Source organism: Oryzias latipes, chromosome 8 (genome assembly GCF_002234675.1).
Source record: "Oryzias latipes chromosome 8, ASM223467v1".
In the NCBI taxonomy this organism is placed as follows: domain Eukaryota; kingdom Metazoa; phylum Chordata; class Actinopteri; order Beloniformes; family Adrianichthyidae; genus Oryzias; species Oryzias latipes.
In genome coordinates, this window is record NC_019866.2 from 22,801,224 (window position 1) to 22,817,570 (window position 16,347).

The 16,347-nt window shown below is 46.5% G+C and overlaps 1 protein-coding gene across 19 annotated transcripts in view; it reads left to right on the forward strand.

Moving 5' to 3' along the window:
- The window catches only part of LOC101164563 (nuclear factor 1 X-type), a 175,237-nt gene that overhangs the window by 52,187 nt on the left and 106,703 nt on the right, over positions 1-16,347 (forward strand). For 6 of the 19 annotated variants that reach the window (XR_002873716.1, XR_002873717.1, XR_002873715.1 and 3 more), the window contains exons 1-2: positions 2,515-2,763; positions 3,095-3,626. Coding sequence is in view for 15 of the 19 variants with exons in the window: in XM_020705511.2 (XP_020561170.1) it covers positions 2,620-2,763; positions 3,095-3,626 (676 nt within the window). In the remaining 4 variants the exon portion in view is untranslated. Of the gene's footprint in view, positions 1-1,698; positions 2,484-2,512; positions 2,764-3,094; positions 3,627-16,347 lie in introns of those variants that run through there. The other 13 variants (XM_020705512.2, XM_020705515.2, XM_020705518.2 and 10 more) reach the window with 7 other exon arrangements.

A 16,347-nucleotide genomic window follows, 5' to 3' on the forward strand; every position in this document is an offset into this window, starting at 1 on the left:
TTGTAAAAATACTTGAGCTGTTTCAGCCCGCGTGGCCTGTTTCGCGCAGATTGAAGGTTGTGGCGCTTTTTTCCCACCCAAAAACCACGGACAGCTGGTGAGTTTTTGTGCGGGGCCTGCGGGCCGGGAAACCGCATCTACCGTGATTATTTTATGCCCCCCCCCCCTTTTTTTTAAATTCTGCTGGCAGAGTTCATCCCCTCCTTTTCTCATCTTTGATATTTCAAGTGCCCTGAGAGAGGAGTGGAAGGAGCGGCGGCAGTGAGGGTTCATTTTTAATTGCCTTCCCGCTCCTCGTGACGCGGGCCTCCTCGGTGCGTTCCTCTGTTTTTGGAGCAGAAGCCAGACATGGTTTGAAAAGAATCCATGACTTTAATTGCGCGAATATCCGTCTATTAGTGGGAAAAAACTCGCAGTGGGATTGTTTTTGAATTTTTTGATATCTTTAATAAACTGTTTCTGGATGGATGAAAAAAAGGAGGCGGGAAGCTCTTTGCGGGTTATTGATAATAAACTTCAATTGAAGCTGAAGGCCATTTGGCCTTTAATTGAATTTCCAGGTAAGGTGATTATCTCCTAGGCTCTTCGATAACCCAAATAAGCGTGTAGCCTACACACGTTCCATTCGTGCGTAAACCGGCGCAGCAGAGCGCCTCGTTCCATCCAGACTTGGCTCTTTGCGTGACGGCGGTTATTCCTGGGAAATAAATGTGACTTTTTTTGTTTTGTTTTTTTATTTGTGGATGGCAAACAGCATGGCTAAGGAAAATGACTGAAACCTCCTCGCAGTCGAATTCTACTGACATCTGAATGGCGGCGTATTTGCATTTTGGCAGGGTCACTGCGCGCAGCTTTAATTCACTTTGAAAGGCGCAGACGCGCGGAATCACATTCAAGTGCCAGTTACCGTCTCCTGCTCTGCACTGAGTTTCTGCAGGTGCGGGTCCACGCACGCAAACGCGCGCCTCGGCAGCCGCGGAGCCTGCCCCCCGCGCGCGCCCAGCTCTGGCTGAAGCGCACGGATGTCTCTGACACTTTGACACATTTTTGCTCAAATTAATGTTTTAGAGCAAACAGGAGACATTTATGAACTGCGGGATTTGATTATTGCGCCAATAAATAATAAGAATCTGTGGAAAAACTTCAAAGGAGTTATTTTTTTTCCAAAACAGAAAGTTATTATTTGTGACTTATGCACGCTGTTGAGACATTTTAGGTTTTTATTTGTTTTTTACATTTCATAAAATTGCATCTGGGGCTTGTTGAAGTGCGGCGTCACGCGGCTCCCTTTCATTTCCCCCCCCCCCTTCCCCCACGTCATTCACGCGCGTGTGCGCAACGACAGAGGGGCTGCCTGGGTTCGGATCTTCCTCTTTGTCTGCCGCGGTGAGCCCACGAGCAGCTGCGGGGTGGCGGCGGGGTCTGGAGGGACCCTGGAGCTGCGCGTCACTTTGCCATCCTCTGCCAAGGTGGCATTAGAGGACCGGGGGGTGGGGGGGTACTCGGGTGCAGAAGACTTGCCCCCCCCAATCCCTCTGAACTTTGACTCCATGTCAGGGTGGAAACTTGTCGATTTGGCAAATTGCAGCGCGTCAGACGAGGGTGCGCGCTCTCCTCCAACCCCACCTGCTTCTCCACCCCTCCACCCGTCCATCTCTCTCTCTCCTTCCCTCTTTCTCTTCCTCCCTCCCTTTCAGCTCTTGAAGCGAACGCATTGGCTGGGCTGCGCGCGTCTCGCTGCCAAATAGGTGGGCCTACCCCGCTGCTGGCAGAGGCTCAAGCGATGGTTGGGGGAAAGAGCGCGGAGAGGACGAGAGACGGCCAGCGACACGCAGGAAGAGGAAGAAAGAGAGGGAGAGTTGGAGAGAAAAAGGGGGGGAAGAGCCGCGGCAGTCGGCTTTGCCAGCGGTCCTGTGCGCGCGTCCAACATTGATTCGGCTCGATTTTTTTTTCCTTTTTTGCGCTCTGCTCTCCCTGGCCCCCCATCTGTGTGTGTGTAAGGGAGAGAGAGTGTGAGTGTGTGTGTGTGAGTCTTGCGCCAGGCCCGGGGATCAGAACACACACCACCACTAATTACATTTTGCCAAGGATTTTTTTTCCCCTTGCAAGAATCAAACATTTTTTTTTGCAAGGCGCAAAGGATTTTTTAGGTGCATTTTGCCAACAATATTGAACTTTTTTTCTGACATAATTACATTTTATTCCATTTTTTTTACAATTTTTTTACAACCTATGGCTTAATCCAAAATAAGATAAAAGAGAAAAAAAACTTTGGCTCTGCGTAATTTTTAGCGAGTTCTGCTAATTATTTTTCCTGCTCTCACTCATCCTATCCAATTTTTTTTTCATCTCCACTCTGTGCCAAACCAGCATTTGCTTTACATCGGGGAGCGCGCGAGGAAGAAAAAAAAAACTGGTGCAGGAGAATTTTTTTTCCCACTTCTTTAAACGCTGTGCCAAATTTATGATGAGAGTGCAAAATGGTAACTACCAGGCCGTCTGTCTTCCTCTTGCAGTGTGCTTGTCTGTGGTGATTTGTGCCTGCCGTCAGTGTGTTGTGGAAATGTGAGTCTGGTTGGAGCTCCCGCGCGCCACGGTGGCGCACAGATAGGAAATGGTATGGCTGATCTCTTAGCGGCGCATTTCAGCAGTGGTCTTGTGGCGGCAAAGCTTGGCGGGGCTGAGAGACCGATGTGTGGCAACCCTGGCACGGGAGCGCTGTGGCGAGATCTGGGTTTTGTCGCCCAGAGATATGTAGTGAAGGTATCCCGGCCCGGTTCGGATCACTTGTGGTATTTTTTTTTTTGTAGATCAGCGGGAGCGCAACTTGACTTAGTTCTATTATTATTATTTTTTGTGAATTTGTATTTACTTTTATGTGATTATTGACTATTTTAAATGTTATTTTTTTCCTTTTTGGCTGCATGTTTATATGTTTAAACCAAAAATAACCAAATATTTCATTTATTTACTGTATTTTTGTTTCAAGATATTCAATAATTTCATATTGATTTGCCAAAAAAAGTGATTTATTCAGCATTTGGTCCCACAGAATTCCAATGAAAAGCCTTTTTTCCTGCTGTTTCCTCCTCAGGATGAATTTCACCCCTTCATTGAGGCCCTCCTCCCCCATGTGCGTGCCTTCTCCTACACCTGGTTCAACCTGCAGGCCCGCAAGCGCAAGTACTTCAAGAAGCACGAGAGGAGGATGACGAAGGACGAGGAGCGCGCCGTGAAGGACGAGCTGCTGGGAGAGAAGCCAGAGATCAAGCAGAAGTGGGCCTCGCGCCTGCTGGCCAAGCTCCGCAAGGACATCCGGCCCGAGTTCCGCGAGGACTTTGTGCTCACCATCACGGGCAAGAAGTCCCCCTGCTGCGTGCTGTCCAACCCCGACCAGAAGGGCAAGATCCGCCGCATCGACTGCCTCCGCCAGGCGGACAAGGTGTGGCGGCTGGACCTGGTGATGGTCATCCTGTTTAAGGGCAGCCCCTTGGAGAGCACGGACGGCGAGCGGCTGGTCAAGTCGCCCCAGTGCTCGAACCACGGCCTGTGCGTGCAGCCGCATCACATCGGGGTGACGGTCAAAGAGCTGGATCTCTACCTTGCCTACTTCGTCCATACGCCAGGTACGCCCGCCAGGGACACACACACTCACTCACAGATGGGAGGCAGCGTTTCAAAGGACGGGCGGCGTGAAAAAAGCCCGCCCCTCGCACGTTTCCGCCCGCTTCAAAGACATACTGACAGTTTGACAGTCCGGCTTAAAACCTGTGTTTGCCGAGAGACGCCTGCGCATTTGAGCATTTGCTCAAGCATTTGTGTGCAAATTTGTGTAAATCCAAAGGCGCGTGTTCCGTGGCGCCGTCGGTAAACAAAAGCATCTGCAGACCTGTTTATCTGCGCGCGCACGCCGAGAGCCACTTCTGTCATATGTCCGTAATCCCCCGTCTATGCCAGCCTGTCAGGAAGCAGTGCGGCGTGCGTGTGTGCGTGGCGGTCTGCAGCGACCTGTCTGTCTGCGACCCGACTGCCACACACGTGCACACACACACAGGCACGCACACACGGGCAAACACCCCAGCTGACCCTGCTCAGGATTTTTTAGGTGCCGCACATTTCCTGTGAAGGAGAAATGATGGGAGGAAACAATCTGATCCTAAAGCATCAACATGTTTGACACTTTCCATGAAGTGTGGACGAATGATCAGTAATTTATACAAAAATCGGTCAATTTCTCCTCCGTATTGATTGGTTCTTCATCACTGGGATGTCACGGCCTTCATCCTCTTCTGTGACACATTTCTCAGATCTTCCCCCGTCCAGACCTGGACCTCGGTTCTGATTCAGCTCTAAAGGGATGCATTTGTGCTTTGGAGCTTTGCAGAAACTCATCTTTCTGCCTCGAAAAGCCCAAATATTTCAGATCTTGCCCCCCCCGGGACACTCGGCTGTCGTCGGTGAGGCGAATGGGGAACTGATTTGAAATAAAAAACTTTTTTTTTTTTTCCCAGGAGGGAGGCTGAGGTGAAGCAGAGTTTATGGAGGGGCCGTTTTATTCTTAGCTCCACATTCTCAGGAAGCAGCCGAGGTTTCGTTCGGCTCTGCTTTCAAGAGATAGACCCCCCCCCCCACACGCACAGCCCTCCCCGTACAGTATGTGACCCCCACGTTTGTCTGCAGACCCCCAAAAGCAGCTTTCATCCTCATCTCCGGTGGATTCCGTCTACCCAGAATCCTTTGCTGGTTCTGCTGGAGGCTGTCACGGCTCTGGCATGTGCAGGAGTCACGGCGCAGAGGCGGGTGGGTCTGATCTCATCCGAGACCCCGGCTGGAGTCATGCTTTCCAAAGCCCCGACGCTCCGGCATTAGTCATGTTTGGAGCGCGGGCCGCCTCATACGGCTCTCATTACTCCTCCCGATGTGAGAGAGAGAGAGACGCCTCAGAGAGCCTCGCCGTGCGCCGTGTCGGTGCTGGAGACGGGCCGACGAGCCAACGCGCCAAACGCCGCCGCATGTCCACGCCGCGTCCAGCGCCTCTGCTGGCTCCGAGGTGCTCACTCTGTCCTCGGAGCGTCTTTGTCTCGGCATCACAAATGACCCAAAGAATGCCTTTTAAAAAGGGACAAACAAAGGGAGGAATTGGAAACAGAGCGGCAGCCTTCACGCCACGCTAATCCATCAAACACATCTTATCTGCTTTGTCCAATATCCTGAGCTTCAAAGGGGGAACGTTATCAGATGGGCGGTTATATAACGGGGAAGAAAGCGAAAGGGACAGAGCTGGATTTGTTTTTTTTTAGTGTTGTTTTAGCAGACACTTGCAGATCTGGTGGTTTGCAGATTGTTTGGAGATTGAAAGCTTTGGAGAAGCGGATCCAACATCTCTACCTTCATTGGAAAGGGGAGAGTTAATTAAAACGTTGATCTGCAGGTAATAGGATTTTCACGGACATCTCCACTGGCGTCCTTTGACCCCCCCCGTGTCCGACCACTTCCACTCCAAACTTTCCTCACCCTCCATCCATGCAGCTGCCGAGCTTCCTGGTTCGGTTCCAGCCTGCTTTAAATTCACTGTAATTATCCAGTTTAGTGAATAATGCTGCAGATAAAAAGCCCAAAAGGAGCAGAAAGTGATTGAATTCTGAAAAAGTGCTGCAGCTTTATTGTCTAATTTCACTGTATGTGACTTTTAATTACTGGAGTAATTAGGATCCATACAGAAATGCTCAATTTAGTCCACTTTTTTAATTATCGTTCAGCAAATGTATTTTCTTAAGAAATGAAATCAGAGAACGGAGCAAAAAGAAAGACTCCTCCTGGCTCTGGAATGGCTTTTCTGTCATTCCTGGAAGATTGTTTCCACTCGGTTTTACTCGCAGTGAAAGTTGACGTGGTGTCGGTGAGGACGGCTCCTCGGCTCGCTCTGTGCCGGCGCCAGCTCTGAAAACATACGCGTCCCGGTGCAGGAGGGGGCTGCTTGGCGAGGGGCTGTTTCCCGATCGGACCGCTGGAGCAGAGCGGGCCCTGTAATCGGCGTCGGCTCTTTCCGTGAGGAAAACTGGTCTGAAATTCCCAAAAAACACCAGATTTTTATCCAAAAAGACCCCCCCCCCAAATAAAAAGAGCGTGTTTGAATTTCCTTTTGTCTCTGCATCCACATTCATGTCATCTCTAGCTGCTCAGACGGTACGGAGCGCCGATAAAAAAAAATGGAAAAGAAAAGCATGGAGTGAAAATAATGCCGAATATCACGCTGGAAACAAAGGCGGAGGGGGGGGGGGGGGGGGGGGGGGCGCTCGTTCAGGCTGGTGGGGCTGGTTGGCAGCGTTTGGCACCCGAACCCGCCGCTCCGTTTGAAAGGTGCCAGCTTTTCAAATCCACACACAGTCGCTGCCAACTTCTCCTTCTCATCCCCTTTTCCCTCATTTTAACATTTTGCAGCCGTACGTCCGCGCGTCTCGCTCCGCGCGTCAGCCCAACGCCGTTCCGCCGCCGAATAAAACCCTGTTCCTGTTTGTTTTTTTAAAATGTCAGTTATTTCAAACTGTTTAGTTGAAACTGGGGTCCAAAACAAAATGGAGGACGCCGCGCGCTTTTCGTCCAATCAGAGCACAGAACAATTCCACATGTGGAAAAGACAAAAAAAAAAAAAATACCCACAATTCCCCTCTGCCCTAAAAATACTGGACTGTCTTGTTCCCGGCTGGCTGAGGAGGAATCGGGCCTGGGGGGACTAAAGGTCAACGGACCCCCTCTCAAAACGATGCTGTGAGTGATGGGAGCAAGCGTGTGTGTGTGTGTGGGGGGGGGGGGGGGGATGACTCAATAATGATCAGAAAATTAGAGCCATTATTTAGGGAGAGTAAACAGACCTCTCTAAGTGTGAAAGGCCCCCATTCAGCCCCGACCAGGAGCAGGGCTCCTTTCTTCCTTTCATGGGTCACCCATGGCCTCAAGGGCCCCCCCTTTGTCCCCTTAAAATAACAGAGTGAATACACGGGGCTGCAGAGGTGGGGGTCCCGCTCCCAGCCTCCGACTGGCTTCATCTCCAGTTAGCCTAATCGGCTCTTCATTCCGTCCGCTTAACTTTTCCGTTTAGACGCAGCAAAGTCACTGAGTTCAGAGATGCTGGCAGCTTCCAACTTTTTTTTTTTTTTCTCTGGGAGTGCACCTGGGCGTCGGATTTTTTCTTTCTTTCTTCATTATCATCCGTTGAAACGCGGCGCTCCTTCTCCCTCCGCATCCGGGGAGGAGGCATCCAGTTGACTGGGGGGGGGGGTTGTGGGTGTAAACGAGGCGCTAATGCGACCACTTCCGAATTGACGGTGCAAATGCTCTAATTAACAGAAAGCGGGTAAATAAATAAACTTGCCACGTCTCGGAGCAGCTGAGCTGCAAATGTGGCGCTCAGATGGGAGATGAGGAGGAATTTCCAGTCGGTGGAAGAGAAGACGCCGCAGAAAATGTTGCAGATGCACAAGACGGGGGGGGGGGGGGTTCTCCTCTAGAAGTAACTATAGGAACTATAAGCTGCAACTAATTCATTCATTCATTCATTTTTTCATTCATTTTTTCAAGCTCTGGAGGAATCCAAACATTTCGACAAAACCAGGCAGAAACAGGCGACCTTACCACTGAAAGGATGCTTTGCATCACGTCAAAAATGTTTACCACTTCCAGGCTCTGTGGCCGTTACCATGACAACCCATTATAAAATAGTCTGTTTTTTTATATATACATAAAATAAAGTTTTCAACCTAAAAAATAGCAAGGGTTAAGATCAATACTTGAATATTTCTGTCTTTTGTAAGTGACCATAGTATTAACGGGTTAATGCCCTTTGAGGCAAAAGCAACAGCCTTCCTCTTCGTCCTTTAATGATTTATAACTGAAAGGGAATTATTGCTTACATAGTTATGGATAAAACATGAGATTAAAGTGCACTAATTTGCATTAAATCTGCCCATAGAGCTAGCAGAGTTATTCTTGGTGAGGTTTTTTAACATAAATTGTGATTTTTCTGCAGGCTTTCAATCAGCTGTAAATACTCAGATTGAGGTATTTTGCTCTGATAGTTTGAAATAAAATAGGCATTTATTGCTCAAAAACGTTTTATGTCTTTAAAGTTTGTTTTTATTATTTACCCCCCAAAAAAATCTGCTTTGAGCTCTGCGTCATTATCTGAAAATGAAACATTTAAAGATACATTTGTCCAAAAAAATTCAATGTGAATTAGGATTAGAAGAGTTTCACTAAATCAAGCGCGTCTGTTTCTTGAAGCTTCTGCTTAAAAATATCATGTAAAGTAAAAAGAAAAAAACTTGAAAAAGGAGGTTTTTCAAAAACAAAATCAAGACGTTTCATCTTTCTGTTAAGTTACTAGTCAGTTAAATGTATTGAATGGAAATATTGAAATAGAAACGGAGCCAGAGGACGGTTGGATTTTGTGGTCTTGCCGTGTAAAAGCGGCCGTGCTTCCTTTATTTCCCCTCATCTCAGCTTCAGACAGTAAAGCTGCAGCTTGAATGAATCTCTCAGGGATGAAAGTCCCGTTTCTGACATGCCGTCACTTATCTGAGCTCCCATTCCTGCGAAGACGGTTCTCAGGGCGGGACCCGGTCCAGGACTGGGCTCCTGCTCAGAAAAAGGAGGAGGAGGCAGCGATTCACCTGCAGCTCCTTCCTCCATCTGTTTGCTTTTGGATGGAAGGCCGGCTCAATTTCACAGCCTGACTTTGGACAGTCACATTCTCTGACAGCGAGAAACTCTCCCGGCTAGAATTCCAGCCTCGTCTGAATTCCTATCGGCGGCTTGGATTCTGTTTTTACTTGCTGAGCGATGAAATCTGGAGGAGATTCAAGAGGGTAAAACCGTCATTTCACGTCACATTTGATGCGTTCCTCTGTCTGAACGGAGCGTGAATGGGGTTGCCATGGCCACTCTGCTTTGTGTCTGTCTCGCCGTACCTTTCCTGGGTGACATCCAGAGGGGGTGTCGGCCACTGGGGCGTAGGGCCGTTTCCTTTGCGGCGCTTTGGCTCCGCTGTGGCAGCTGCCAGAGAGCATTGGGCTGCTGGAATCCACTTGCACTGTGTCTGTGGCCTCCCCTGCACCCTCGTCGATGCGTAACCCTTGTCCTATCTTGTGGGGTCCAGATGACCCGATCCTTACATTGACGTGTTCTCCTTATCATGACCAAGGGGGATAAAGGTGGAAAGATTTCATGTAATCCATGGACACCATTGAAGATCACAAATCATTGAAGAAGAAAGGTTCAGCGCGCTGTCTAGTGGGGTCTAAATGACCCCTCTCCCAACTTTAACGTACCTTGGAGGCACTTTAACGTTGGGAGTGGGGTCATTTAGACCCCAGAAGATGGCACAAGGAAAAAAGCAGACACGTACGGCGAGGTCACGGCGTCCATGAAGCTGCGATCTAAAACACGATGCACCTTTGGGTGTTTATTGGACCATAGCTTAACTTCTCGCTCTCTGTCGTAGGGCTGGATATCACCAGTAATTTCCAGAATCGATTCACCGAAGCCTGGATTGATTTGATTCACGATTCCGATTTTATTTGAAATTTACACATTTTGAGATATTCGTATAGAAATACGTCGATGATCTGTATTTATTTTGAAGAGATTCTTAGTATTCGGATACGGTTCATACGGCATTACACTTTATTCCAGAAGCAAAAAACGGAAACCACAAATGGTTACTTAAAACACTTTTCCTAAAAGAGTAAATTCCTGCCTGGGCGTCTTTAAAGCTGTTCATTTAGTCAGCAAAGTATGTTTACATAGAACAACCGTTAGCATTAGCCGTCCTATGGGAAATTCCATTATACATTAGCATAAAGCTAGCAGACTTTGACTTTACTGCTGTTTTCCCGAAAGGGCAAAGGCATAAAAGATCAAGATATATATATATATATATATATATATATATATATATATATATATATAAACATAACGGATTTCCTCATTTTGAAGTGAAACAGGGCAGATTGTTTAGTATTGAGACTGAAGCCAGAGCATCTGACAGAAAAGTAGCTGACCATTAAAAGAAAAATATCTTTTTTTCTTGTTCTGCTAACCTGAGCTCAGACTATTTTCTTCAAATATGATGTTTTTCAAACTGTATTCTTGCGTCTGCTCCTAATTCATAACAATTTGAAATAAAGAAATCCTCAGAAATGGAAGTTTAAGTTAAATTTTCTTAATATATGTCCTAAAATAAAACCTAAAAGAGTGGGTCTTTTAGGTTTTCCTTGCGTCCTGACTGAATGTTTTCATCCAGTTGCCTGATCCTGGCTCCGATTCAACACAGCCTCTTGTTCTCCACTTCTCCAACAAAGGAAGTGGAGAAGGAGTGCTTCCCAGCTGCATCTTCAGACGCTTTGATCTGCCTTTTCTGTCCTTCCACACACGGCGCAGGTATCTTCCCTTCCGCATCTTTTGGAACTCCGTGGCTGCAGTTGCATCTCCGGTCGGATGCGCAGAGATCAATCAGAATGGTTCAACTTTAAGGCGGAGGAAAAACTCAAATCGTTGCGAGTGGAACTTCTGATCAGCATGGTTTGGTGGATTGGAAGTTCTCAGGATCTGGAGAAGACAGTGTCTTGCATTAGACGGGGCACGGCTGATGGCGAATGAGGCCGTTTTTTTGCGTGTGAAGATCAGAGCAGCGTCCCTGTTGGCGGCGCCGTCCTCGGAGGTGAAGAGCGTGAAGAAGAACGCTTTCAAGTGCGTGCATGTGCCCATGTGCGCCTCGGTAGCAGGCGGAGTGACAACAAACGCAGTCTGCAGAGCAACACATGAGTGTCCTCGCTGGATTCAGCCTGCACCTGAGCCCCCGCCCGGCCGCCCCCTCCCCACACCTGAATCCTGGAGATGAAGAGCCGAGGTTGAATGCAGCCGCGTACAGAGCGCGCTGATGCGACCCAGCTGGAGAAAAACGGGAGGTAGACCCCACCCCCCCAGCCCTCTCATTGGTCTTTGACTGCAGTCTGTCACCACAAACATGGAAAAATCCAAAAAAACCTGGACTTTTTAAATGATGCGTCCACTGGGAGAAAGAAACCTGCAAGCCATTCAAAGGTGCTGAATCTCCTAATTATTCTCTGGTATTTGAACGTCTCTTAAATCTCTCATCCTCCCTCTCTGTGGCAGCTTTTGATTGGTATATTATTAGCCCCAGACCACCCTGCCTTGCAGCCCCACTTGAGTTTCCATTCTTCTGCTGCTCGGCTTTAATGACAGGCTCTCCTCCAGCGGCCCAAACAGGCCGAAGCGAGTCGAGTCGAGGGGAGGGGAGGCGCACCCCCGCTGCGAGCGAGTTCTGCTCCAGTGGAATGGTGATGGAGAAAGTAATCCAAGCCCGGTGTTTATTTTAAGAGCTGATGATCTAGAGATGGCTGTTAAAAGCAGAGGGCAAACAATTTAGGGGCAGTAAATCCAAAGAGGAGGACGGGGCAGGGAAAGGGGGCGGGGCTCTGCCACTTGCCCTGTCCCGCTACGAATGAGAGCGAGCTGGCCTTCGATCTGTGGTTAGATTTTTATCTGCGGCTTTGGCTCTGAGAGCACCCCCCCACACACACACACACCCCCCGTCTGCTCTTTTATTGCTGTTTCTGCTCATTTCGTCTTGCTGTGCGCTCCTCTCTGGCCTCTCCATAAAACAGGCCTTAACGAGGTTCCATTTACTCCCAACAGCATCGCCAGCAGGACGGCTAACGCCGCCCCCGCGTTCGGGGTCGCCTTCACCCTTTCTCGACTCTAAAACTGCCTTAGAGGCCCGCCCTGATGAAAGGTGGGCTGCTCTTAACAGCGTGTCTGCATTTCTCTGATGATGGAGGACACAGATGAAGAAAATTTGGATCAAAACTGCACTTCAGAATCTCTTTTTGGTTCTGAAAAGATCATATTTGTGATGTAGAAAATATGCTGGGCGGGGCCACAAGCTCCCTGCTCCGCCCCATTTTGATTCAGATAAATACATCTTTGTTTTCCTCGTCTGAGCTGGAATCTGGATCTAAGCGGTACGTCTGGATGGCTCCGCTATTGGTCACGATTTTTAATGTTGGGATTGTGAGCGGCTTGGAGCGGGAGAGCTTGAAAACAGATGGGTGATGAGAGAGGGGCGGGGTTGCTCCGTGCCAGAAGTCCCGCCTTCTGAGGTGAATTTCTGCTGAACTCCTGCCGCTCTGCAGAATTTACGTCCACAGGTTTTTTTATTTTGGCTAAAAATGGCATCATCATAATTAGTGCTGTTATGCGATTAATTATTTTGTCTGATGAATTAATCGTTTTCTGTAATTAATTAATCTAGGTCCTCTTTCTTTACCCAATAATTGTTGTCAAAAACGCCTCATTTTGAGCGATGTTCCTTTAAATTCATGACATCGTGGTGCAGGAAAAGATCAAATTACAGCCAAAAAAATAAGCCTTTATGAAGTTTTCCCAATAAAGCAGACATTTTCACACCAACAACATTTTGAATCTCAAACAGTTAAGGAAAAGAAAACAAAAGAACGAAGAAGCATCTCTTTTCTGAGAAATCCAGAGAATATTGACCCCCTAGATTCTTATTAATACCACGATACATGTAGACATTCTTTAGTCCACGAACCCCATTCGTTTATGAGAACGAACACAGCAGCGACGCGGTGAACGAAGACGATGAAGAGGCCTTTTTAGTTCATGCAAACAAACAGTTGGACCTTTGTTTTGCATATTTGAGAACTCGACAATAGTTAAAGATTAAGATTGAGAAAAATAGGATTTTTTTTAAATATCGCGATCATTTGCCTGTAATTAACTAATGATGTGACCCTTAATCATAATTAAAAGACCCCTGAGAACGCTGTTACAATAAATCAAAAGATGACTTTAGGGGTCAATTCAAACCTGCAAAAGGTCCTTTTTTCAGATCAACATAATTCTTTATTTCTTTAAATAAAATTCTTTATTAAATAAAATTCTTTATTTAAAGAATTTTGTTGCTAAAAGTTGGAAAAAAAGCCTTCCAAAAGTGTTTGTCGCATCCAAACGTGCAGATCGTACCCATTTAGCTCCAAATCTCAAAGCTGACCTTTAAAACCTTCAAATTACGGCTCCGTTTGGCTTTCAAAGGTTACAAAAGACACTTGTGAGCAGAGAATTGGAGCGAAACGGAGCTCCGTATGAATTTTCTGCCGTTAAATTAGCTAAACATAATAAACATTTGCAGCCGTTAGCTGGAAGTGGTGTAGAAAACCTCCCGGCGGAGACAAATGCTGCCGCTGACGGAGTGTTTGAGTTCATCTGAGCCCAGAAAAAAGATGTCAGAGCAGCCCTGCTGCACATGGTTAGACTCTTGTCAAATAGTTTGCAGTAACTTGATGGATCTCCACTGAGGTCGCTATTCTGGCACCAAAAGTCCTCACAGCATTTTTTTTTTGGTTGTTGTTGTTGCGTTTTGCCGAAGCTGTCTTCAGTAGAAACACATTCGATTTGTTGTTTGGATCTGTTTGCCCAAATTTACTTCCCAACTTTGAAAAGAAGGAAAACCTCAAAAACAACTTTGAAAAATATAAAAATAACTGCTTCTGGGTTTTCTCTGAGCTCCAGTTTATCGGTCTTTAGATGTGTGGGGATGTGTTTCCATGTCTTTTCTAACACAAACCAACCTTTCTTCCTTTAAAGTCTCACTTGAGGCAGTTGTTACACCCAAAAAACATTCTCCTTTTTATCCCACTTGTGCTCTCAGTGGGTCTGTCCCGGTGTAGGTACCAAAAGTATTCGGCCTGCAATAACTGTTCGGGGTCCTGCGACTAATGATGACATCATCATTATGTGCTTTGTGTTTACGTCGGTCTGATGACGTTAAAGATAGTGATTGGTCTGCAAGTTTACACGCTAACACCGTTCTTTGTGAGAAACATGGATGACTTGTACATCCAGATTTCCCTCTATATATCAAATGGGGGTTAAAAAGGGACTCCCCTATCAGCATATCATCTGTAGAGACGAGCAGAAAATTGGATTCGAGACATTTAGCATTTATTTTAGTGCTAATTCTTTGTTTTTTTTGTTTCAATAACTTGAATAAGACATAAATGAATTGTTTTTTTAATTAGTATAATACTGCTTTCCACCTGTTTTAAAAAAAAGAAATATAATCTTTGCAATCATAACTGTAAGAAACTGACAATTGGGCTTCTTAAACCAGGCTGCACTCCATAAATAAATATTGTTTTTCATACAGTCATTCATTTACTCATGTTGGAAAATTAAGTTTATATTGTAAATGTCTCTCCCTGTTATATATTTGGTGTAACAAACAATTATGTCAGACACTCCTTAAAATTCAATATGGCATTATTAGTTATGAGGGAAAAGAACTTTAGGTTACAAAATTAAACATGAAATGACAATATAGAGCCGTAGCAGATCTGGACGCCCATAGCTATGTAGTTTGTCCCCCGAACAGTTATTGCAGGCTGAATACTTTTGGTACCTACACCGGCCAGAAGTCGTCTCTGAGCTTCAAGCACAGAGATCCTTTTGTGGTCAAGATCTTTTTTTTTTTCCTAAAGGTGTTTTTGAAAACTGCTCTTTTTTCCCTCCATTTCTTTCTTTAGATTTCTTCTGGTCACGTCTTACCTTTAGGCATACTATCTCATCATTTAAAACTAAAATCCACTCACACCAGAAAACGCCTTATACAACATCACTGCTGCTTTGTCTTGATGCACATAGTTTATTTTTTATTTAAAAAAAAAGATAAAGCACAAAAATATGTTTCCTTCCCTGTTTTCTTCTGGCAGAACTTTGTACATTTAAACCCTGAAAGCTAATTTGAAAAGATGAAAAATGCAGTCCAGTCCCTCAGCACCTACTAAAACCTCACTAATGAGAAAATTAGAATGATTGTGCCAACAAAAGCAGATTTTGTAAACACTTTGTTAAAGTAGATGGAAGAAATGATCCGGCACAGAGAAACGTGAATAAATCAGAGCCTGGGCTAACGGGGAGAGTTTTTGGCCGCTGCTCCTCCACAGTCTGGCCGGGAGGCAGAGGACTTCCTCTGACTCCAGGGCCGCCATGCCTTGATTTTGGATTGGTTGGTCTGAAGCTTTAGGAAACGCTTCTTCGTCTTTCTCTTTCGGCTTTTCCCATCAGGGGTCGCCACAGCGAATCATCGTTTTCCACCTCACTCTATCATGGACATCTTCTACCCTAACATTAGCCAACTTCATGTCCTCTGTTAAGACATCCATGTATCTCCTCTTTGGCCGTCCTCTTGCCCTCCGGCCAGGCAGCTCCATCTCCAACATCCTTCTACCAATATATCCACTATCCCTCCTCTGAACATGTCCAAACCATCTCAGTCTGGCTTCTCTGACTTTGTCGCTAACACAGGCAACATGAGCCGTCCCTCTGATGTACTCGTTCCTTATCCTGTCTAACCTGGTCACTCCTAAGGAGAACCTCAACATCTTCATCTCTGCTACCTCCATCTCAGCCTCTTGTCTCTGTCTCACTGCTACCGTCTCTAACCCATAGAGCAGAGCTGGTCTCACCACTGTCTTGTACACCTTTCCTTTGAGTCTTGCTGACACTCTTCTGTCACACAACACTCCTGACACTTTCCTCCAACCGCTCCAACCTGCCTGCACTCGCCTCTTCACCTCTTTTCCACACTCCCCATCACACTGAACTGTTGACCCCAAGTACTTAAACTCCTGCACCTTCTTCACCTCAGCCCCCTGTAACCTAACGCTTTTACCTTGATCCCTCTCGTTCAGACACATGTATTCTGTCTTACTACGACTGACCTTCATGCCTCTTCTTTCCAGAGCAAACCTCCACCTCTCTAGCTGTTCCTCCACCTGCTCTCTACTCTCACTGCAGATTACAATGTCATCCGCAAACATCATTGTCCAGGGAGATTCCTGTCTTACCTCGTCTGTCAGCCTGTCCATCAGCTGCTCCTAAATGTTCTCATGCAGAATTCCTGTTTTCACTCAAACACACTGACACAGAGGAGAAAGATAACATCATTGTCAACTTATTTCATTTTCAAAAGGCAGCATGCCCAACAGAAACGAAGATCATCAATGCAACAATTTGACCAAAGCTGGCAAATTCAATCTGACCTGCCAGATGGAAATTAGCCTGTGGCTAAAATCTGGCATATTTGATTTAAAATGTTCATTACTATACAATGGCTCTTTTTTAAATTAACATTTATGTGATGTGTCAAATGTGCAGGGGCGGAGCTAGAACATTTTATATATGGCAGGGGGGCGGACGACCATGGAAGGGCGGCAAAACCCCAAGAAGGGATGGAAGGATCAAGTT